Here is a 24,447-nt window from a genome sequence, read left to right as displayed (position 1 = left end):
GTCTGCCCTGTTCCCATGATGCACTGGGCCAGGGACAGACTAATTTGCATATAGCCAGGTTCTGAGCTGGGATGGGGCAGTGAGATAAATAACGGTGATGGGTCAAGCCCTGATCTTTGGACTGGGTAAGAGTGGTCTGCTTAATTCAGACACTCTGTTCATCACCACCCCCTTTTCTGTATCGTTTTTGGCCACTATAGGTGTGGCAGGGTATACTCAGACATGAGTCCCTTTCTCACTGCTCCATCAGGATTCAAGCAAGCCGGGCCGAAGAGGCTGAAATGCCAGAAACCGGTCCCCGGTAGCTTGTCTCCTTTCTGGTGAAGAATTGGCTTGGTAGTTTGGTCTGCCCTGTTCCCATGATGCACTGGGCCAGGGACAGACTAATTTGCATATAGCCAGGTTCTGAGCTGGGATGGGGCAGTGAGATAAATAACGGTGATGGGTCAAGCCCTGATCTTTGGACTGGGTAAGAGTGGTCTGCTTAATTCAGACACTCTGTTCATCACCACCCCCTTTTCTGTATCGTTTTTGGCCACTATAGGTGTGGCAGGGTATACTCAGACATGAGTCCCTTTCTCACTGCTCCATCAGGATTCAAGCAAGCCGGGCCGAAGAGGCTGAAATGCCAGAAACCGGTCCCCGGTAGCTTGTCTCCTTTCTGGTGAAGAATTGGCTTGGTAGTTTGGTCTGCCCTGTTCCCATGATGCACTGGGCCAGGGACAGACTAATTTGCATATAGCCAGGTTCTGAGCTGGGATGGGGCAGTGAGATAAATAACGGTGATGGGTCAAGCCCTGATCTTTGGACTGGGTAAGAGTGGTCTGCTTAATTCAGACACTCTGTTCATCACCACCCCCTTTTCTGTATCGTTTTTGGCCACTATAGGTGTGGCAGGGTATACTCAGACATGAGTCCCTTTCTCACTGCTCCATCAGGATTCAAGCAAGCCGGGCCGAAGAGGCTGAAATGCCAGAAACCGGTCCCCGGTAGCTTGTCTCCTTTCTGGTGAAGAATTGGCTTGGTAGTTTGGTCTGCCCTGTTCCCATGATGCACTGGGCCAGGGACAGACTAATTTGCATATAGCCAGGTTCTGAGCTGGGATGGGGCAGTGAGATAAATAACGGTGATGGGTCAAGCCCTGATCTTTGGACTGGGTAAGAGTGGTCTGCTTAATTCAGACACTCTGTTCATCACCACCCCCTTTTCTGTATCGTTTTTGGCCACTATAGGTGTGGCAGGGTATACTCAGACATGAGTCCCTTTCTCACTGCTCCATCAGGATTCAAGCAAGCCGGGCCGAAGAGGCTGAAATGCCAGAAACCGGTCCCCGGTAGCTTGTCTCCTTTCTGGTGAAGAATTGGCTTGGTAGTTTGGTCTGCCCTGTTCCCATGATGCACTGGGCCAGGGACAGACTAATTTGCATATAGCCAGGTTCTGAGCTGGGATGGGGCAGTGAGATAAATAACGGTGATGGGTCAAGCCCTGATCTTTGGACTGGGTAAGAGTGGTCTGCTTAATTCAGACACTCTGTTCATCACCACCCCCTTTTCTGTATCGTTTTTGGCCACTATAGGTGTGGCAGGGTATACTCAGACATGAGTCCCTTTCTCACTGCTCCATCAGGATTCAAGCAAGCCGGGCCGAAGAGGCTGAAATGCCAGAAACCGGTCCCCGGTAGCTTGTCTCCTTTCTGGTGAAGAATTGGCTTGGTAGTTTGGTCTGCCCTGTTCCCATGATGCACTGGGCCAGGGACAGACTAATTTGCATATAGCCAGGTTCTGAGCTGGGATGGGGCAGTGAGATAAATAACGGTGATGGGTCAAGCCCTGATCTTTGGACTGGGTAAGAGTGGTCTGCTTAATTCAGACACTCTGTTCATCACCACCCCCTTTTCTGTATCGTTTTTGGCCACTATAGGTGTGGCAGGGTATACTCAGACATGAGTCCCTTTCTCACTGCTCCATCAGGATTCAAGCAAGCCGGGCCGAAGAGGCTGAAATGCCAGAAACCGGTCCCCGGTAGCTTGTCTCCTTTCTGGTGAAGAATTGGCTTGGTAGTTTGGTCTGCCCTGTTCCCATGATGCACTGGGCCAGGGACAGACTAATTTGCATATAGCCAGGTTCTGAGCTGGGATGGGGCAGTGAGATAAATAACGGTGATGGGTCAAGCCCTGATCTTTGGACTGGGTAAGAGTGGTCTGCTTAATTCAGACACTCTGTTCATCACCACCCCCTTTTCTGTATCGTTTTTGGCCACTATAGGTGTGGCAGGGTATACTCAGACATGAGTCCCTTTCTCACTGCTCCATCAGGATTCAAGCAAGCCGGGCCGAAGAGGCTGAAATGCCAGAAACCGGTCCCCGGTAGCTTGTCTCCTTTCTGGTGAAGAATTGGCTTGGTAGTTTGGTCTGCCCTGTTCCCATGATGCACTGGGCCAGGGACAGACTAATTTGCATATAGCCAGGTTCTGAGCTGGGATGGGGCAGTGAGATAAATAACGGTGATGGGTCAAGCCCTGATCTTTGGACTGGGTAAGAGTGGTCTGCTTAATTCAGACACTCTGTTCATCACCACCCCCTTTTCTGTATCGTTTTTGGCCACTATAGGTGTGGCAGGGTATACTCAGACATGAGTCCCTTTCTCACTGCTCCATCAGGATTCAAGCAAGCCGGGCCGAAGAGGCTGAAATGCCAGAAACCGGTCCCCGGTAGCTTGTCTCCTTTCTGGTGAAGAATTGGCTTGGTAGTTTGGTCTGCCCTGTTCCCATGATGCACTGGGCCAGGGACAGACTAATTTGCATATAGCCAGGTTCTGAGCTGGGATGGGGCAGTGAGATAAATAACGGTGATGGGTCAAGCCCTGATCTTTGGACTGGGTAAGAGTGGTCTGCTTAATTCAGACACTCTGTTCATCACCACCCCCTTTTCTGTATCGTTTTTGGCCACTATAGGTGTGGCAGGGTATACTCAGACATGAGTCCCTTTCTCACTGCTCCATCAGGATTCAAGCAAGCCGGGCCGAAGAGGCTGAAATGCCAGAAACCGGTCCCCGGTAGCTTGTCTCCTTTCTGGTGAAGAATTGGCTTGGTAGTTTGGTCTGCCCTGTTCCCATGATGCACTGGGCCAGGGACAGACTAATTTGCATATAGCCAGGTTCTGAGCTGGGATGGGGCAGTGAGATAAATAACGGTGATGGGTCAAGCCCTGATCTTTGGACTGGGTAAGAGTGGTCTGCTTAATTCAGACACTCTGTTCATCACCACCCCCTTTTCTGTATCGTTTTTGGCCACTATAGGTGTGGCAGGGTATACTCAGACATGAGTCCCTTTCTCACTGCTCCATCAGGATTCAAGCAAGCCGGGCCGAAGAGGCTGAAATGCCAGAAACCGGTCCCCGGTAGCTTGTCTCCTTTCTGGTGAAGAATTGGCTTGGTAGTTTGGTCTGCCCTGTTCCCATGATGCACTGGGCCAGGGACAGACTAATTTGCATATAGCCAGGTTCTGAGCTGGGATGGGGCAGTGAGATAAATAACGGTGATGGGTCAAGCCCTGATCTTTGGACTGGGTAAGAGTGGTCTGCTTAATTCAGACACTCTGTTCATCACCACCCCCTTTTCTGTATCGTTTTTGGCCACTATAGGTGTGGCAGGGTATACTCAGACATGAGTCCCTTTCTCACTGCTCCATCAGGATTCAAGCAAGCCGGGCCGAAGAGGCTGAAATGCCAGAAACCGGTCCCCGGTAGCTTGTCTCCTTTCTGGTGAAGAATTGGCTTGGTAGTTTGGTCTGCCCTGTTCCCATGATGCACTGGGCCAGGGACAGACTAATTTGCATATAGCCAGGTTCTGAGCTGGGATGGGGCAGTGAGATAAATAACGGTGATGGGTCAAGCCCTGATCTTTGGACTGGGTAAGAGTGGTCTGCTTAATTCAGACACTCTGTTCATCACCACCCCCTTTTCTGTATCGTGATAATAGGAGGGGACTTGAACTGCAATTTTGAGCCGATTATTGGATTCGGCGATGTTTTTGGTGACGAGGATATGGCAAATAACATATCATCCCTAAGTTATACCGAAACAGTGCGCTTCACCACCCTAGCAGTTCAAATACTGAGGCTGACTGCTACGTTTGGGTTAAGGGCCTGTAATGGCCGCCTTCCATCCGACTCTCCCAAAGCTGCAACTTTTGTCAAAAATAATGGCAAAAGCAAGATTGATTATATTCTAGCATCCATTGACGCCTGGCCTCACCTGGTAGATCTTGAGATTATGCCCCGGATTGAAAGTGATCATCGTCCCCTCAAACTATCAATAGATTATAGCTTGTTGCTTAGTGATGGCCTGGAGAAGGTGCGTTGTTCTTTGGCTACTGGTACTAATGATCTACCATTAGTAAGCAGTAATAGACGTTCTTTAAAATGGGCCCACTTACTAGACAATAGGAAACTATTAGTGGGTATCTATAATTTGTTTGCTGATACGTTTGCCAGTGATACAAGTAAATTGGCAGGTGGTAATGACTTTATCGATCTACACAAAGAGTTTTTTAGATCTTTACTGCCCATTGTGTCTAAAATGCCAAAACAATTGACCCAAAGGAAAATCAGTGCAGTAAGTACCCAACCCTGGTACAACAAAGATTGTCGTATAAGTAAGGCCCTATTAGTAGAGGCAATTAAAAGTAAAATTCCTGAAACAATTAGGGCATCAAGGAATGACTATAAGAAAACCCAGGCGATTGCAAGAGCCAATTGGGACGAGGAATGCTGGGGGAATATGTTATTGGCAGCAAAGGCCAAGGATAACGTAGGATTTTGGAGATTAGTAGCCATCAGGAATCATGCAGGTAGATTGGCACAGGACGTGTTCATTGATGAACAGACCTGGGTCAGACATTTCACTCACCTATATGAAATTCCTGATACTATTGAGGTGAATGAAATAGAGTACTCCCGGTTCACATACAGCGCTAAGAATGTAATGTTCTCTTTAGAGGAAACAGAGCTAGCCATCAATTTAGTAAAAAACGACAAAGCACCAGGCCCAGACAAAATCCCTGGCGATTTGTATAAGCACGAGATCCAAGTCTGGGCACCATATATAAATCGGCTTTTTAATTTTTTAGGCAATGGGGCAGATTTGCCTGATAGCTGGAGGGGTGCGTAGAATATTTTAATTTTTAAAAAGGGCGATAGAAATTATCCATCTAACTATCGTCCAATCAGTTTAATGGATATTTTACAAAAATTATTTGCAAGGCATATTTTAACGCGTATGAATTCCTGGATGGTTGATAATGCTATCCTTACAAAGTTTCAGGCTGGGTTCAGGTGCAACATTAGCACAATTGACCAAGTTTTTAGATTTTGTTGTCTTTATTGGAAATATGTTTTATTGAGGAAAGGGCATATTTATGTTGCTTTTGTTGACCTTAGGGCAGCCTTTGATTTAGTTCTCCGTGATCGTTTATGGAACTGTCTGCTTATGCTGGGGCTGCCGGGTTGTCTACTTCAACAGATTATAAGACTGCATGATAACAACTATGCCAGAGTGCGTTGGGGTCAAAATGGGGAATTATCAGAACCTGTACCCATTAAGCGGGGAGTACGCCAAGGATGCGTGCTGGCTCCCACTCTCTTTTTGTTATTCGTTAATGACATACCAGCTTATCTGGATGAATGTACCAACGATTCTCCAAAACTGAATGTTATAAAGGTCCCCGCACTCTTATTTGCGGACTATACTATTCTGATCTCGCAGACGCCCAAAGGTCTTCAAACCCTCTTAAACAGATTCCAACTTTATTGCAATGAGAAAGGGCTAGAGATAAATGTGAAAGAACCAAATGTATGGCCCTAAATCCCCATAAACCATTCACGGAGAATTTCTTCTTAAACAAACAAAAACTAGAACTTGTGTCCAATTTTACTTATTTGGGAGTTTCCTTAGATACAAAAAATTCATGGATCACTCAAACTGAAAAAAGTAAAACCATTTTAACACAGAATACCTTACCAATTTTAAAGAAACATGGGGCGAGCCTCAACAAATCAATATCACCAGCATTAGAAGTGTTTAAATTCAAGGCCCAGTCTGCAGCTCTATATGGGGCTGAAATCTGGGGTCCGAAAGCTGGGAATCTATTTGTAAAGAGCGAAAATAATTTTTACAGAAGTATATTACGACTACCTAATTGTACCCCACTTTTACCATTATTGTTAGATCTAAGTGCAAAACGTACAGATCATATTGCGCTTTTACGTCCACTTTCCTATTGGGTGAGACTTTGGTGTACAGCAGAACTCGGTGACTATAGAGATGGCCTCGTTGAAATAAAGAGGTTGGACCATTATAATTTGAATCCTTGGTTGAAACATGTCCAAACCTGGCTATGTAGAATTGGGTTGTCACACTTTTGGGAGGAACCACAATGTCTCTCATATAGTTGTAAACAATTGGTCAAAATCAAATTTTGGGCGTATATAGCTCACAACCTCCCAAATAGCCATACAGGGGGCTACATCACAAGGAATGTTTGGGCATTTAAGGATCTACCACACTTTGGGGATTTCCTTGATGAGGTCCAATCTCCACTTGCAAAAAGTCTTTACTTGAAATTTAGATATGGAATACTCAAAACTAACATAATGATTGCTAGCTGGTCGTCTATGACGGTGCCTCTAAAAAACACGAGGTGTTTGTGCTGCTCGTTCAGTTTAAAAGAGGATGATATCCATATCTTGTTTTCCTGCAGTGCGTATTTATTGGCAAAGAAAAAAAGGATTAGACCACTGTGTAATGCAATTGGTGTCCGTTCCTATGTTGAAGCATATAGGATTATTAAAACTGACTCCAACAAACGGTTGTCTTCTGTGTAAGCAGATTTCTACTGTCGGTATGTTATACTCGTAAAAAAATGGGCTTTGATCTATAATTGGTTAGATCTGTGTATATATATCTATGATGGACAAGGTTGTTCTCTTTTCTTTTTATCGCTTGTACTAATGAATTGCTCCTAGTAATCAAATGTATGGTCATGTACAACCGTTTTTAAGTACTCTTTATATATGCCTTTTTAACTAATTTATGGTTTTTATTGTACTCCTGTAAAACCCAACTCATCATCATGTAAATTGTCCTCTTTGTAATGTGAAATGTATTTGGTTTTATACATCTTTTATGGCTGTAAGGTGCCGAAATAAAGATTATTGAATGAATGAATTAATGTCAATAATTAGAAATAAAGTTACGAAGCTCCAAGGTAATGAAAGTACCATTGGTAAAAGGAATGCGTTGGCAAAATGAAGTTTGTTAACCAAAGCATTGTTTGTGAGTTCTTTGGAAGGGTTTGTGTTAATGGCTTCACGCATTAAAAAGAGATAAATGTGATATGTGAACAAGTTAAGAATGAACTATCATAATGGTTAGACTATATTCACTTAACACTTTTGGAGTCATTCTGACAATCACTTGATATCATAAAGAAATAGGCAAAAAACAAAATGAGAAACACAGCATTACTTGATATGATTAGCTTCAGGACTCAGATTAGAAAACATGCAGGAGATAAGAAGAAGAACACTGGCCAAAACTTCCATTGCCGACTTTTTATGACTGAGTAATGGGAAAAAAGACTAGACATCTAACTAGCTGAAGTAACTCAGGTCCAGGTTAGGCATTCACTTCTGAGTTGAACATAGCAGTGCAAGTATTTAAACCCTTCCTCCTGCTAGCAAAGTGCCTGGGAATGATTCATGTACTTTTATAGCTTTGCTGGTTGACAACTAGTGCTTCACTCGGCTCACCGTTCCCTCCACTTTCCACTTTGGTATTTTCCTTCCTTTGGTTTCCTAGGTATCTTTAGTTAGAGACTTTGCAAATATCTCTCTTTTTGTGTATGACTATGTGCCATACTATTACAACAACTGTCTACCTTGCAGCTCCTTCTTGGACTTCTCCATCTGTTCCCTGTTAATGCAAGGGTTTAAAAAATAATATCTGCCTTGAAGTATGATAAGTGTTTTAAATCGTCATTTATTTAAACTGTCCTCTTATTTAACAATATCTCTACTTATCTTTATTCTTCCTGTCTCGTCTGCGTACAGGCTCGGACTGAAGACCCTGTGTTCATAAAGACATTGGGAAGAAACCAGTTTGTGTTGACCATTGAGTTCTTTGTCTCTTCCTCTTTCTCCTTTCTCCTTCTTTCCCTTTTCTTCTTACAGAGAGCAATTTCAATAATAGCCGGTTTTTGATCAGGCGGGAGGATTGGAACTCTTAGTAAATCTATCTCCTTTGGCAAAGCTTAACAAGTAGATTGATATAAGCAGAGATGAAGGATATGCTTAGTTATGGCTCACAATACGACAAGAGTAATACGTCTGATATGGTAATATAAAGTGCTGCTCAAGTATGATTGTTGGTAAGGTCCATGTCATGAATAAAACAGATGGATATGACTTTTATAAAGTTGATCATTTTGTTAGATTTGAAAAAAGTTTGTAAAAATATTTTTAAGTGAAATCATTTTGTAAATTAGTTTTATATATTTATTTTAAATGTAGAATTACAAAAATTAATGCTACCTCATTAACTGAATGTTGAATGCAATCCTCAAATAGTTTTAAAATATTGTATTAAATTATGAGCATATATCTGAAATTTAAATCAAAAAATAATTTTTCAAATAAAGTCATAAAATACTATGGAGTAATAATTATTAAACATAATGTATAGAAATATTTCAAAGTAATGCAATTACATTTTATTAAAATATATTGTTAGATTAATTTTTACATTTACATTTTTTTCAAATATTTTATCATTATATAATACATGTTTTATTTTATAAATATATATATATTATAACATGAAATTATATTTATATTTTAATTAATTTAATTTAAGTGAGCTTTTTTCCTATGAGGTTTCATTTTAAGTCTCTACCACCTTTATTTTCTATGGGAGGGTGTTGAAGTATCAGTTCTTTTTGGCCATGTGTGGTTCTGAACTTACTACTGGCTTTTGGCAGTAGTAAATTACAAATGTAAGTTTGGCTCCATCCCTGTTTTGCTGATGTAGACTACACTTTTGAGTAACTTTAAATTCAGTTTTTGTGAGAACCCAATAGTAGTAAACTTACTCAAAGTTTTAAGAGTAAAGTTAAACGTGTATCCTACTCACATGTTTACCGTACCTTTGCAAATAACTCTGGTTATATTGAAATAATTTGAAACTTTGAAAACTCTTTCATTTTGGCTAAATATGTCCTTCAGTCTAATGTGCTCATTTCGGAGGTATGTGAGCTTTGTAATTGGGAATGATTACTAAAATGAATGAATGAGATACTGGATTTCTATAGAGAACCGAAGTGGAGAATGCAATTAGTGTTACTGGGGAATGACAAGCCACAGACACATTCTCTACTATTGGAAACATGAAAACATGGAGGGTTCACTTGGATAACACCCTTTGGCCTTGTTGCACATTGTAAAGTGCCATAAACTTTCTTAAGTCAAAACCTTTCTCATCTCCCTCCAATAATCAATGGCCACCCTCTAGGGATCAAACAACCCCCAACTCTTAACCTGATACTTTTACTGTGAATATACACTCTTTCTGAGCATCCCTCTAGTGTTTATCATTTCTTATTCATGTTTCACTCACTGAATTCTTGACTAGCCTGTACTCACTTGGACCAAAGCTACTTTCTGCTTCACACTTTGATTTGCTTTCTCAACTTCAGTTTTTGTTCTTAACTTTCACGGCTATCCCATTGGGCTTAGCCTGAGCTCTCTCCTTCTTAACTAGAAGATTCTTCCCCTGAAGTGTTCTTTCTGTCCTCTTTTCATAACCTCATTGCCTGCCCCACCAATCTTCCAGCACCACCATCATCATTACCGAGATACATCCTGCTCTCCAACAATGATTGGTTTACCACATCGCAACAGCACTCGCATTTGTACACTGTGTCCATATGTTGTACAACCCTAATATCCTTGCCTTCACAATAGAAGGGCTGCATATCCACAGCCTTCTTCTCTTTTCTTCCACTTACCCAACTCTGATGTCAAAAGGTCATTAGTCCTTATAGCACTCATGTCTTCAGACCCGGCACTTTCCACATACACTTTTATCTCCATCTGCCTATTCCTTCAGCCTTTTGTCTACCCAGTCCACATTGTAAACCTTAATTGCTGCACCCATTATGAAGAAATGGGCCAGCCCAAATTGTAATCCTCAGTTTTTGCACTTATTCTGAACGAATGGATGCTGAAAATGGCTAGGAGCCAGACATCCTTGGCCAAGCACTTCCTCAACTCATCTCACACTTGACTGTATTATAGTGCTCCACATTTCAATTCCTGAATGTTCTCCTAATATGGAAACATAACTAGAATATTCCCCTATTCTCCAAAATAATAAAAGTTACATGAACCACCATCCATACTTTATTGGTCTTGCCCTTCCATATTCATGAATGCGTTTTTCCTCTTTTTGAATCACTTCATCTTCCTTCAAGCCATCCTAGTTACCTCCAAAATTATGACGCCAGTAATGTGGCCTAAATGAAAGAGGACACAATTGTTGTATTGTGGATTTTTGTTTTATTTTGAAACCTGTTGTTTGTATTTTTCCACAGGCACTACCCATTAGTTTACACTTGTCATTGTTTATAATTATAACACTGTTTGTGTAACTGTATGAGCGCCACTATTAATGTGGGTAATATGTTTTTGTTTAAGTAATATTAAATATGAGTTTTGTTATACAACTATTGGTACATGGGTAATGTGGAATATAGCAAGCCTCTGTCCTTTTTCTTTCTTTAGGTTCTTTCCTAAATTTTAAAATAACAAACTTTGGGCCATATGTATCAACGCATTTCCCCATAGACACAGAATGGGCAAAATCCTTTGATACATCTGGCCCCTTATCTTTAAGTTTGGCTCACAAACCATTGTTTGGATTATAGCGTCTATTACCCAAGGTTCTTGTTCTAGGGTTGCCCTTGTTGTTTGAAAATTCCAAAATTCTGAAGGCTTAAAAAATATCATTGTAAAATGGATCGGTATATTCTATATTCTCAGGCAAATGTGCACACTATTGTCCTTGAGCCAACATTTCCCTTAGATGTTAACAGTGACAGATTTTCTCTTCTCACTATTTGTATCTTTCTCTCTTGTCATTCCTTTCAGTATATGCCTCACAAATTAACCCCCAGTTGCCTCATAGCTCCAGAGCACCCCACATTCACACTTGGTGCAACTCTAGACACAGGTCCGCATTATGCAAATCAGTACTGACCCTGCATCTCATAAGAGCAGTCCACCTCAAACTGCCAAATGAGGGCCCCTCCAGAAGGGAACACAAGCAACCCCAGACTGGCTTCAGACTGATTAGGATTTGTCAGTGAGGAATAGCTAGTATCTGGGCATTCCCATGGCCACTAGGGTGTAACGGCAGGAATGATATTTGAATGAGACTAAATTGCTCGCTTTGGTCAATATAATTGTTAACTGAACTACCTTCTGGCCAAAAAGATGATGGTCTAATCTGAATTCATCTCATGTGTTTTTGATACAACCCCAATGGAGCAATTATGAGATATGGGAAACGGAGAGACAGGAAGTGTCCCTTGCTGACTGTAAATTGTCAGTCCATTGCTATCATTGCAACACTTCAAAAAGAAGTCTAAGAACTTCAGTAAATACTTTCATCAATAAACTGGCATTTTTCTTTTCTCTGTAGCTTTAGTACATGAGATCAATTGATTTAATCTTATTTGGTGTACTGACCCTTACCCAATACCCCTCTGCTGTTCCCTCTACCCTTGAAACCTGCTCCAGATCTTTGCACATAAAAGCCTTTTACCAATTGGCGTTTAACGCTGCATTTAAAATCTCATCTCATACCTGAACTATTGTAGCACAAGTGATATAATACCCCCTAGGTGAAATCCAAGAATGCCTCCTCCATTTCCAACTTTGCACGTCCTACTACCTCTGTGGTCGGGATGCCTTAGAAAAGGCACACAGGTTAGAGTAAATCCCCCTGCCATGTTCACAGATGATGGGAGTCATCAATTTGAGCCAAAGCTCATTGTCATTATAACCCCATGACTTCTATGGTGCAAACATCTCCTGGCCCCAGAATTCTCCATCATACAGGAGCCATGCTAATCCTCCAAAAATGACTCAGCCCAGCTTAGTGATGCCAGGATTTTTCAATAGTGCGCTGCTGCAAGCTGGTAAGGTTACACACAAACATGGTGAACACTGCCATCCATATGTCTATGTTGGTTGAATCTCTCAACCCTCTCCTAAGCTTTCAAGCCTTCCTTTTATTGTTGCTTTGTGGCAGAATTTTAAGATGTTAACATATTCACTCACCACATTTTCTTTGTTCCACACTTCCCACCAACCACCCACTTTCTCAGATAGATTCTGAGTGAGTCCCTCATGCATTTGAGCATTTACGCCTATTCTGACCAGGGTCCCTTTATTCAGTGGGCCTTCCTATCAATGCCTGACTTGTTTCCCTTATTTGTGTTGCTGTTGTTCTTAGCAGGCTCTTAAAGGCCTGTAGAATATCATTCTCCTCATGATAATGTTCCATAGTTCATCATTTGAACTCTCCTGCTTTAGATGGTGCATCCTCCATGAATTACTACCTTGAATGTGATGGTTTTGTCCACTGTGTAGAACTCACTACCAATCCAAAACATTGCAGCTCTCCATCTTCCAAACTTTTCCCATCAGTGGAATTGTACCCTTACTCCTCGATCTGATCATTGCCAACAATCACGCAGCTCAACAGCGGTCCCATAGCCTTCCTGAGAGTGCTGGGCCCGAAGACCTGTCGTAGGTTTGTGAAATGTTCTGTGACCCTCAGCCAGATATCTTGCTTCATTTATTAGTTAAATCACCCTACTATTCTCCGATAAGCAACAGCTGATACCATACCTCAGCAGGTGAGCTAACGTGTGGTTACTGCAACTCATTCAGCTATAGCAGACCACAATTGTGGCTTTACCAATGCTTGTTTCTAAATGTGCCGAGGGTATTTTACATTCTCTGTGCAATAGATATTGTCGAAAATCTTACCCGCAAATACTGCATGACATCTATGGAGACCTGTCTCCTGGCTAGGCTTGTGAGAATCTATTGATGATTGTGTGCTCTCTTGCCTTGCAGATTGCTACTAATGTGATAAGCTCCTTTCCCTGGAGGGCACCCAAGTGTAAAGCCTGTGGGGCATGCCCTTCTATGTTTTGGTCACTCTATGATTGGAATGGTTTACCACTCTGTCTTTGTCCAACCTTAATCATGCTCCGTTTCATAAATCTCTTAAAACCATCTGTTCTGTTATTTTGGGAGTAGGGTTTATTCTTACCTCGTGGCCTCCCTTCTCTCCACTGTTGCTGGCCTCCTTCCCTTCAGTTCTAGCACCATGACGCTTTTTGTTGAGTGAGCGCTACATTTGAAATCACATTCTTTTATTTGTATCTTAACTGCATGAAGTGATAAATAGGTACCACTAGAAAAACTGGATTCTTTTTTTCTCACAATTATTGATCAGAAAATCATATATGAAGTCATCATTATAATAAAAAGATACTAAAAATAAGGCTGTGAGGCAAAAAAGTGCCACTTCATGAGCTATATGTTCTAATGAATTATGTTGCTACCACACTGTTATCTTATCGGCACAATGCCCCTTTGATATCCTTTCTCACCATATTGCTTGGGATCCATGTCCGTTTCTTTTAGCACTTTTTTTCATCCTTTGCATTATTAATATTTGAGGAGTTCCACCTGAACTCTCCCTCCCCTGTACCTAAAATCCCCCTTTTGAACATTAGTAGTAACATTAAACAGTATGAAAACAAAAGGAAAATATCTCAAAACATTAAGTGACATCATGTACACCTGTTGCCATATATACATATGTGCAGCACACCTGTGCATAGCACACACTTAACTATCATGTGATTACATATTGGATGCTGCAGTGAATCACTCTAGAACATTCATTTACCCTCTGTCGGTGGCGACTCCTCACAGCTGGGGATCTTGCAGTACTCCCATCGTGTAGCCGCATCAGTTGTGTAACACCAGGGCCTTGTCTCCCCATCCGGGTTCCTACAATAATTATTGTCTAGGCTCCTGAAATAGAGGCACTTTAGGTTAGAAACTTTCTACAATCACTTTTAATCAATTGTTTCAGTGGGTACAGAATACAGGACCGCTCTCTGCTTCAGAGTTTATCATTTAAAATGATTACATATATTATGACATGGACATGAATTGAGGTACACATTTAATTTGCAGATAAGGTGTTTGCCATGAGAAGAATAGCCCATGCTCCTGTGCAGCCACTATCTCCATAAGTGAACTCCCCACAGGCCTCAGTGATTGTAAAACCCTTAGGGGTCAGAGTAGTGTTGAAACCATTTCTAGAGGCATGGCTGCATACAGTCATCACCGACCTTCCTGCTAGCCGAACCCATCAAAACATCACCCAGGATGCAAGGCAGCCTCTCTCTCAAACACGAGGCTGGCATGTGGAGAATGTACATCATCTCCAAGCCTCATGATAACAAGACATAAAGTCCCATGCTTCAGTCTCAAGAATTCAGAAGATTTTCCATAATTATATAAATGTTCTAAACACATTAGTACATGCTGTGCACAGGAGTGGTGAATATTTGAAATTCCTGGCAACTGTGGGACAGTGGACCACACTCTTAGTTAAGCTAGGGTGCAATGCCTGGATCCGTTACCCACGTATGTGAAAAAGGAAAAGCATATAAAAGATCTACACCTTGTTGCTCGTTTGTCTAAGTTATGTTCCATGTTATTGTCTCCTTAGTAATTGTGCTCTCTCACCCTCAATGGAGACCTTGAGATCCTAAAATGGACCCTGAGATGCTATGCCACCAAAATCCATTCTGCTCACTCCTTAAAACATGGTAAGATTGGCTTATCCCCAACTAGCATACTTAATTTATTTTAAATGTGAGTCGTATTAAAATGGTAATATATGCACCCAGAGCCTGTAAATTCAGTGCTAGAAGTGGGCCTGCATTACTTATTGAGTCACTCACTTAAGCAGCCCTTTAAACATGCATCTTGCCTGCCATTCCAGCCCATGTGCAGTTTTAAACTGATATTTTGACCTGGAAAAGTAAACCTTTAGACAGGCCCAACCCTTGCTTTTTTGAGACATATACGTCACCTCTAGTGAAGGCCTTAGACAGCCCAGACGGCAGGATGCATTGCATTTAAAAAGTAGAACATGTAATTTTAGGTTTTACATATCCTGGTAGTGAAAGACTCTTAAATTCATTTTTCACTACTGAAAAACCCTACTTCTCTCATTAGATAAAATTGGAGTTTCGTTATTGCATTTAATATGCTGTAACTTCTAAATGGGAACAGGTAACCAGTTCATGTTTGGTGTCTTTGGAATTGTAATGAAACATCCTTTCTTATGGTAACGCTGAATTTCAAATTACAATTTTGAAAATGCCACTTTTATAAAGTTGACATTTTCATGACTTAGCCATCTAGTGCGTGTAGGCTGTCTCTGGGCCACATGCATGAGTTTAGCTTTGTGTATTCCTCCCTGACAGCTACACACAATAGAGATCTTAGGTGTGCCTGTATGGGCCATCACTGGCAGGGTGTGAGGAGGAAGCTGGGCACAGCTACTTACATTTGAATAGGCTGTGTCCTGCCTCCAAACAAAGGGTTACCTACCCCCTGTAGTTAGTGTGGAGCGAGAGCAGGGGAGGCAGGAAGCCTTTACACTTCAATGGAAACCCTCTAATAGCTTCTCCCACTTCAAAGGAAGGCCCAGATATAAATATTGGATCCCAGATATTAACTCTGCAGTACACTTCTGGCCCTGTGAAGAATCTGCCAGGAAGGACCCCAGAGTGAGTTCAAGGACTAGTTGGCTGAACACCTGACTAGTGCTTCAGGACAGAAGACTCCAACAACCTTGAAGCCAGCACCTGGACTCTGCCATCTGTGAGTCGTACCCTGACAAGTTGTGTCATACCAGTGCTGGTCCCTTGGAAGTACGCCTAAACATGCTCTGTCAGCCCATCTGTGGACCCAGCAGAACCGGTACATCTCCTCTGCTGCATGTGCTATCCCGAGCAGAATGGACACATCGCCTTTGCTGTGAGGGTTCCCTCAGCGCAAGGATTCCACATAGACCTCGCACCCTGCATCGGAACTGCTGCCTGTGAAAAGCTTACCCGAGGCAGGCCCTTGCATCTCAAATCTCTTGTCCACAGCAGCCTCAATAACGCACGTTCTCGCATCGCAGCGTCACAGCTCCTCAGAACCGACAAATTCTTGATTGCGCAACGCATCCTCAGCACCAGCCTTGGCATCACAAGTCCTTGTCAATGGGATCTGTGATGACGCTGCAGGTCCTCGTAAATCAGCTTCGCTGCACCTCGGCGTCGGATCTCACAATGCTCTGCAACTAGGATTTAGGATACTCTTGTTTGGCGTTCTAACTGTGTCCTTGTAGCTGGCCTATGCTCCTTCACGGTTGGCCTGAACTTGTGACTTTGTTCCGGCCCAGCCAGATGTCCACAGTTGAACCTTTGTGCACATTGAGATGTATAATGATATATGTATCTGGTGTTTATTTTATGTCCACAGTAGAGTGAGAGCGCATAATTAGTGCATACAATATGACTGTTCCTACTTCTTGGTTTCCAAATTATTTATAAAACCATTTTGAAGGCTTGCAGTGGCACCTATCTGAACAAAAATGATCAATGGTTGTTTAGCTGATAAATAAAGAAATTTGTTTTCAGCTCTTTTTAAAACGGAAAAGAGAAGCCTGAGCTGAACCACAATGTTGTACCATAGCCCTAGTGCATAATTTGAGAAGGAGTATTCTTGGTCTTATCTTCATTGCATTTCTTGTTTTCCAATTTGGCAATATTGTGGCTCTATATGTTGCAATGTCCTCCTACAATGATGTGATTTATTTTCAAGAATCAGATCTGATGCAAAGCAGTTTGTGTTGTCCGAATGATAGTGTTATGAAACAGGGATCATTATCTCAATTTGAAAAGATTTTTAAATAGAGTTGGGTGTCATCATCTTATTTTTGACTCATGGTCGACTGGTAGGACTCTAAGAAGCTCCATTTAGAAAGTAAGATTATCGTGTGCTCTCCAAGCCACAGCTCGCTGCTCATATCTTGAGAAACCCTCTGAATGTGTTCCTGTTGGCAGGAGTGTAAAGAGGAGAAACACAATAACATAAAGTATTAAATCCAATTAAAACTATCTGGATTTCAGTAGATATTTTGGATGATAGGTTCAAAGGCTGCTGACATGATAAAACAGAAAGGAGGGTTAACTTTGTTGCTGCATCATCTGCAGCCTATCAGTCATTAAAAAGGAAGTTGTCATTGATTTAATTTTGTAGTTTCAAAGCAGCTGCTTCCTCAGTTCTTTCAGATGAAGATTAAATGTATTAGTAGCTGGCAGTTGGTTAAGATTATATGAGTTGAGATCAGTATCTGGAGAAGTTCTCTGATTTCAAGTGCACTGAGAAAGATACTTTATGAAAGAGGGGCCTTGATTATGGAGAGCAGTTCTGTAATCACTTCTCTGTAGAGGCTTTTCTTAACAATGGAGAGCAAGAAATGGTCTTCTTGTGTGGTTGCTTTAAGAGAGATGAAAATTTCAGTCACGCCTGAATACGAAAGCATATAGAACATTTGATGGATTTCCAATCCAGATTGTTTCAAATCAGTAGTTTGTTTGACTTGGCTTGTCTTATCTTTTTGGTCTATGAAGAATGGATTGATGGCATGGCACCTATCTGTTGAGCAAGATATTGCTGATGCAGCATTGGGTTTATGCAGTGTTGGTGGCTTTGAACAGGGCTACCATTCTGTTGGAGGAATCTTTGATGAAGGACTGATAGTAGATGAGGTTGTTGTCCTTGGAATGGAGAGCCTTCAGTTTAGACAGGTCATCTGGTGGGAGTTGTGCCATTTCTTTTCTTTTCTGCTTTTGTTCCAATATGAGAAGTTTTAGTGGGCAAGAGATTTGGTATTGATCTTTAGGATCATGTTGAGCACGCTGAGTAGAAAATAAACATTGGTAGTTTAGGGAGGCAAAGTTAGAGGACGTAATTGGCAGTTGTAATGGGTTTGTCCATGAAGCAGGACTATTGTTATGTGGCTGGTTTAGGCTGACTGTAATAGATGGATGGTGTCTAGTAGATGAATATTGTGTTTTCAAAATGGCCGTTCAAGCCTACAAGAAATAGCAGTTGGTATTCGATGGTTGTCATGGTGAAGAATACTTGGTTGAGGATGTTAACTTTCGAATTAACGGCTTGGTGATGTGTCACTTGGTGTTTACACTATGAGTTTGATAAGAGTTCTCTTCATCTAGTTGGTGGCAGCATCTCCAGGTAGAATGTGGTCCTGGAGGAAGATGCTGTTGGACTGGGTAATGGATGATGTTATGGTGAGATTTGTAATTTGCTCAATGAAGATTTTTCTTTCCAAAGGGTTTTGGAGGATTAAGGGAAGGCATGTTTTGCATTGTCCAGATGGGGATGCACAAAGTGAGGAGCTTGATGAATGTAAATCTGATGTATTACTGTAGTAGAGAGGAATAGGAGAACTTGTGAACAACAGTGATATCTCCAGCTGTGTGTGTAAATCATATCTCACAGATCTGCAGTGTATTGGCTGCAATGTCTGAACTTGAAGTTAACCAGATTGTGTGTTAATGAACATCAGAAGGAGTGGCTGTTGAATACAAAGGGTGTCAATTGTATTGTATTGTATTGTAATTGCATTTGTATAGCGCTTACTACCCCTGACGAGGCGTCAAAGAGCTTTTTTCAGCGAGTAGCATGCTACTCCGGGACCCATAGAGGATTAGTGTTGAATTAGTATAGTGAAACATGCAAGTAAATTTTAAGTGGTGGATAGGTTAGTCAGTTATTTGGATTTGGAAGAATAGCAGAAGGATAGAAGAGGAAAAATGGTTTGTATTTATATAGCGCTTGTTACCCCTGATGGGGTGTTGAAGCACGCTACTCCGGAAACCCATAAAGGATTAGTGGTGAATTCGTATGGTGAAATATGAAAGTTATTTGAGTGGTGGATATTAGTCAGTTATTTGGAGTGAGAAGGATAGTGAAGGGGATGGAAGAGGAAGAAAGGTTTGCATTCATATAGCACCTGCTCCCCTGATGGTTGTTGAAGTGCTTTTCTGGCGAGTAGCACGCTACTCCGGAACCCATAAAGGATTAGTGTTGAAAATTAGTATAGTGCAATATGAAGTAATTTGAGTGGTTGATATGTTATTCAGTTATTTGGATAGAGAAGGGTAGGTGGCGGGATAGAAGAGGGAAAGAGGTTTGTATTTATATAGCGCTTGTTACCCCTGATGGGGTTTTGGAGCACTTTTTGGTGAGTAGCACGCTACTCTGGAACCCATAAGGATTAGTGTTGAATTAGTGTGGTGAAACGTGAAATTAATTTGAGTGGTCGATATAGTCAGTTATTTGGATTGAGAAGAGATAGGGAGGGGTAGAAAGGGGAAAAAAGGTTTTCATTTATATAGCGCTTGTAACCCTGATGGGATGTTGAAACGCTTTATTGGTGAGTAGCACGCTACTCTGGAACCCATAAAGGATTAGTGGTGAGTTAGTATAATGGAATTTGGAATTTGAGAAGTGAACATGTTAATCTGGTATTTTGATTGAAAAAGATAGTGGAGGGATAGAAGAGTGAAGAATTTTTTTGTATTTCTTTTTTTAGGTCATAGCAGTAGGAGGAGGCTTTTGGATGAGTAAAAGGGGCTTTTTGGGGGGAAGAGTCAGAGGGAAGAGTTTTGAGAGGTTTGTTTTGGGGGATCGGTATAGTAAAAGAGGTGTCAGATGATGCAAGGAGGGGTAGAGTAGGAGAGAGCCTAGAAAGGGTTATTTTGGAGAACATAGTAGTGGTATGGGGTTTGGGATAAATGAGAGAGTGGATGTAGAGGATATATTGAAAGATGTATAGGGTGAGAGATAGGGTAGTGCATTGGAAAGAGTAGTAGAAAGTAGTTTGAGATGAGTCAGAAAGTTGGGTTAGACGATATATTGAGAGAAGTATAGGCTGAGAAATAGGGTAGTGCATTGGAAATGCCAAATTAGAAGAAAGTGATAAATATATAGACCCATGTGTACATTGACAGTATATAGATGCATACAGTAAGTAAGTATATGTAGATTAAAGATATTGATAGAGGTACAGGATGAGAAATAGGGTAGTGCATTGGATATGCTTTTTCAGGAGAAAAGTAACAGACACACAGACCCAAGTACATGGAGGTACATAGATGCACAATGGAAGCAAGTGCGTGTAGACCAAAGATGTTTTTTTAACAACATAATTATTTTACATGTTTAAACAAAGGAATACACAAAGATAGGTACATTTCTATAGTGAAATTAAAATGGTAATGTGTGGGAGTACAATGAGGTTTTTGGGATCGAATGTGAGAGTGGGCTATATGTTGCTACTCTTTTGAGGGGGTGAAAGTTGATTTTGTGAGTAATCTGTGGTGAAAGGGATATGGTAATTGTTTGGATGGTGGTAGTGAGAGAAAGTCTTATATCCTTGCTCCTGTCCAGGCCTTAAGAAGTCCAAACAAGGAGCTGCTCTTTGCGTTTGTCTTCTCTTGGCTAAGGAGACCTAGGTAAGACTCCCATAGTGGAGCAGAAATTCAAACAAAACTAATAACAATAGTGGAAACTACAATTGACACAATCGAATGGCAACTAACTCAGTTGTTATGTTATTTTATGTTATATCAATTTATACCGTGCACAGATACTCAACAGAGTGTCCCGGTGCGAATTTATGAAAAGGAGTCACACACCAAAGCACTATTGAAAGAGAAGGGTTTTTAGCTTTTTTTTAAATCACAGAATCTTGAGTAATGCGCAATGCCAAGGGTAGAGCATTCCATGCCAGGGCAGCTATATGCACAAAGGAGCTCCCACCTAACCTTTGGCGATTAAACCTGGGGGTCTGCATCAAAAGTTGGGAGGATGAGGGCAACTGTCTCACAGGGTTATAGAAAGCAAGCCTCTTCTGAAGATAGGTGGGACCCAGGCCATATAGGGCCCTATGAGCAATAGCCAGGGTTTTTAATTTTATTCAAGACTCCACCGGGAGCCAGTGTAGAGAGCGCAAGTGAGCACGCACACTACACCTGCGAGGTATCCCCAGCAAGAGTCTGGCTGCCGAGTTTTGAACAACCTGCAATTTGTTCAGGAGGTAGCCGGAGATGGCCACATAAAGTGCCTTGGCATAGTCCAAGCGAGACAAAATCAAAGCACGGACAACCGTTTCTTTGGTTGGTCTAGGGAAAAGAGGTAGAAACTTCCTCAAGGCTTTCAATGTGCCGAAGCAGGTCCCAACCAGCTTTATGACCTGGGTAGAGAAGGACAGATTCTCATTGTACCAGACCCCCAGGTTTTTTGCAGCAGTGCCCATTGCATTAGGCAAGGGGAAGCCGGGGGCCATAACCTCTCAGAAGTTAGCTGGAAAGACGCCATACAGAAGGACCTCTGATTTCTCTTCGTTACATTTTAGCTGTGCCTGTGCGAGCCAGCAGAAAACAGAAGACAAACAATGTTGAGCCACCAAAACCGAGTCATCATCCCTTCCCCAAGAAAACAGAAGCTGGGTGTCGTCAGCATAGGCCATCACCTTAGCCCCTAATGACTCCGCTAGGTAAATCAGCAGAGTAACATAGATGTTGAAAAGAAGGGGAATAAGGGATGACCCTAGTGGAACACCAGTAGCTACCTGCTGAGATACCGAAACACAAGGTGGAAGCCAGAGCTGCTGTGAGAGGTCTTCGAGAAAAGATTTAATTCAGGACCAGACAGAGCCAGATATCCCGATCTCCGAAAGGCGATCAATAAGCAAGGAATGCGGCAGAGTGTCGAACGCCGCCGAAAGATCAAGCATAACCAATGCAGCTCTCCTGCCGGCATCCAAACACTTGCGAATTGCTTCTGTCACCTCCAGTAATGCAGACTCTGTACTGAACGAGGCATGAAATCCCAAATGAGCCGGATGCAGCCGGATGCAGCAGACCCGATACCTCCACAAAATTAGTCAGTTGATTAGTAACGACCTTCTCACAGACCTTGGCCAGGCTTGGCAACAGTGAGATGGAGCGATAATTTGCCGGTATCATTTGGTCAAGAGACGGCTTCTTAAGGAGCGGGAGAATTTGTGCCTGTGTGTATCCGCAACCGCGGCCAGAAGTCTAGCGGCACAAGGATCCATCGGAGAGCCCGACTTCAAAGACTTAAGAATTTTGAAAGAGCAGGCCAGCTCAATAGGCTCAAAAGTTGACAAGGTATTGACAGGACTAGCGGCCGGCAGGCCAGACAGAGAAAACGAGGATGCCATAGAGCCAGAAGTAAAACTGGCAGATCTTGTCCAGGAAAAACTTCGCAAGAATATTACACCAGGTCACTTTGATGCCACACCGCCAACCTTGAACTTGCTCCCCCTCACCCAGGTATGTCAACAGCTAAGTGATATGATAGTCGCCCCGATGGCCCCTTATTGAACTCGACCAGCGAAAGGCTTTAAGAAATAGCCAAAAAGCAACCAATATGATACAAAAATCCAAAATGAATAAACACCAGATGGAAATATTTCTTATGTACCTATGACCAATTAATGAACTGCACAATTCACATGTACATTTGCAAATATGACCAGATTTCTATATGGTTTCAAAATCTTATTAGTTAAGCACATTTAAGCACTTAAGAAAAACAGAGTGTGGAGGGTTCCCACAATCACTTTTCCACATGATGGTTATGGCCCAGAAAGTTCTGTGTTCAATATCAGATTTGAAATTAATTTTCTTCAAGATTAAACACAATCCTAGTTATCAGAAAAAAGGGAGATTGTTTTTCTTACTTGCAAGGGTAGTTTTCAGGTGTTCTGCTATGCACATGCGGGCTTTGAGAGCTCCACGCTTGGCAAATTTTTCCAGAGACGGTCACAGCTACATTGCCTACATATGATTGTCCATTTCCTGTGAGGCATTGAAGGCCTGGTGTCTCAGGTTGAGGTTTGGTGGCTAATGGAGAGAAAAATAGTGCAAGAAAACCGGTTAATGACATTCACAAAGCCTTGGTATTGTTTGGGTTTAAACTGTATTTCATTAAGAATTGTGCAAAATTATATACCTAATAAATCTAAATATATGTTTATTTTTGCTATGTATATGATAACCACACAATTTCCAAACAAATCAACTGAGTAGTTTGAATGCTGAGACAAAATGAACTAAAGCACAATAAAAGGTACAAAATCTGTTGTGCCAGGAGTAGGACAATGTCATTGGGACAGAGCAGGCAGGTAAAATAAATGTGTATGTATTTTTATTTAATTTGTTTTTGTAAGTGTGAGGCCATTCTTAGAGTCACATTGCAACGTGGGGAAACTAGCTCTCTATTTTGATTTCAGGTTGTTTACCTGTGATGTTTTGGAACCATATACTAATGTACTGCCTTTTTGTTTACTCCTGTTAAGCACTATGCTCTCACAGGGATGTGAAACTGAGAAGCTTATTCAAAGAACTGGAGTGAGATTAGACTCTCAGGTTTTTTTTAAAAGGCTGCACGTGCGCTAGTGTGGCACTGTGCATTTTGCACTGTATCCACAGGGTTTTACAATGGTAAGTAAACAGTGACGGCTTCACCGGTGAGCGTCGCCCCACTGCTTTTAGCAGTGGAAATAAAGGGAAAACAAAATGATAATAACTGGATGTTATCATCATTTTATTTGTTCTTGTGTCCTTGCTGGGCAGGGCTGCTTTGCCGTCAGAGCAGAGAAAGGAGTGGTGGCACTCTGTAAAGTGCTCATGAATGTTTGACCGACCCTCTCTGGTCGGCCAAACTCTCAGGCGCACTTTGCATGTTCTCCATGCAGGCTACATTACATCCTGCATGGAGAACATTCTCAGGCCCCCGTTCCCCATATGCGCATCAAACCATGGGTCTCAGATCAATCACAATGCTGAATTGCAGTGTAGTGTTTGGTCAGGTGAGCCTTGCTGCTTCCTCTTTTGGCTGGAATGGAGGGACGACTACGAGGTTCAATGCGGAGAGACGCGAGGAGTTTTCTTTTTTTATTGCCACTCCCGATCCGTGCCAGCCTCTACTGTAAGTAAATCTATACAATGCTTAGAGCCATGCAACCTCCTACATAAAAAACTTAGTGAAGAACCCCCCAAGTGTAGTTTACATAACAGTAAAAGACTATTAGTTCAATGCCAAATTAATTCTTCATCTTGGAAAAAAGGATCACATATGCATAACATAGTATCACAATATTAGGATAGCTAATCAAAACCT

At 41.9% G+C, this 24,447-nt stretch overlaps 1 protein-coding gene across 1 annotated transcript in view; it reads right to left on the bottom strand.

The window, feature by feature from the left end:
* PLG (plasminogen) overlaps window positions 1-24,447 on the bottom strand; it is a 301,774-nt gene that overhangs the window by 114,080 nt on the left and 163,247 nt on the right. Inside the window, exons 8-9 of the mRNA XM_078648716.1 lie at window positions 23,006-23,168; window positions 14,042-14,169 (exon numbers count right to left, since the gene is read on the bottom strand). Coding sequence (XP_078504842.1) covers window positions 14,042-14,169; window positions 23,006-23,168 — 291 coding nt within the window. The remainder of the gene's footprint in view (window positions 1-14,041; window positions 14,170-23,005; window positions 23,169-24,447) is intronic.

Source organism: Lissotriton helveticus, chromosome 6, assembly GCF_964261635.1.
Source record: "Lissotriton helveticus chromosome 6, aLisHel1.1, whole genome shotgun sequence".
Lineage (NCBI taxonomy): Eukaryota > Metazoa > Chordata > Amphibia > Caudata > Salamandridae > Lissotriton > Lissotriton helveticus.
The sequence above is the reverse complement of the archived record's forward strand: the minus strand, read 5'-3'. Positions and strand labels throughout refer to the sequence as shown.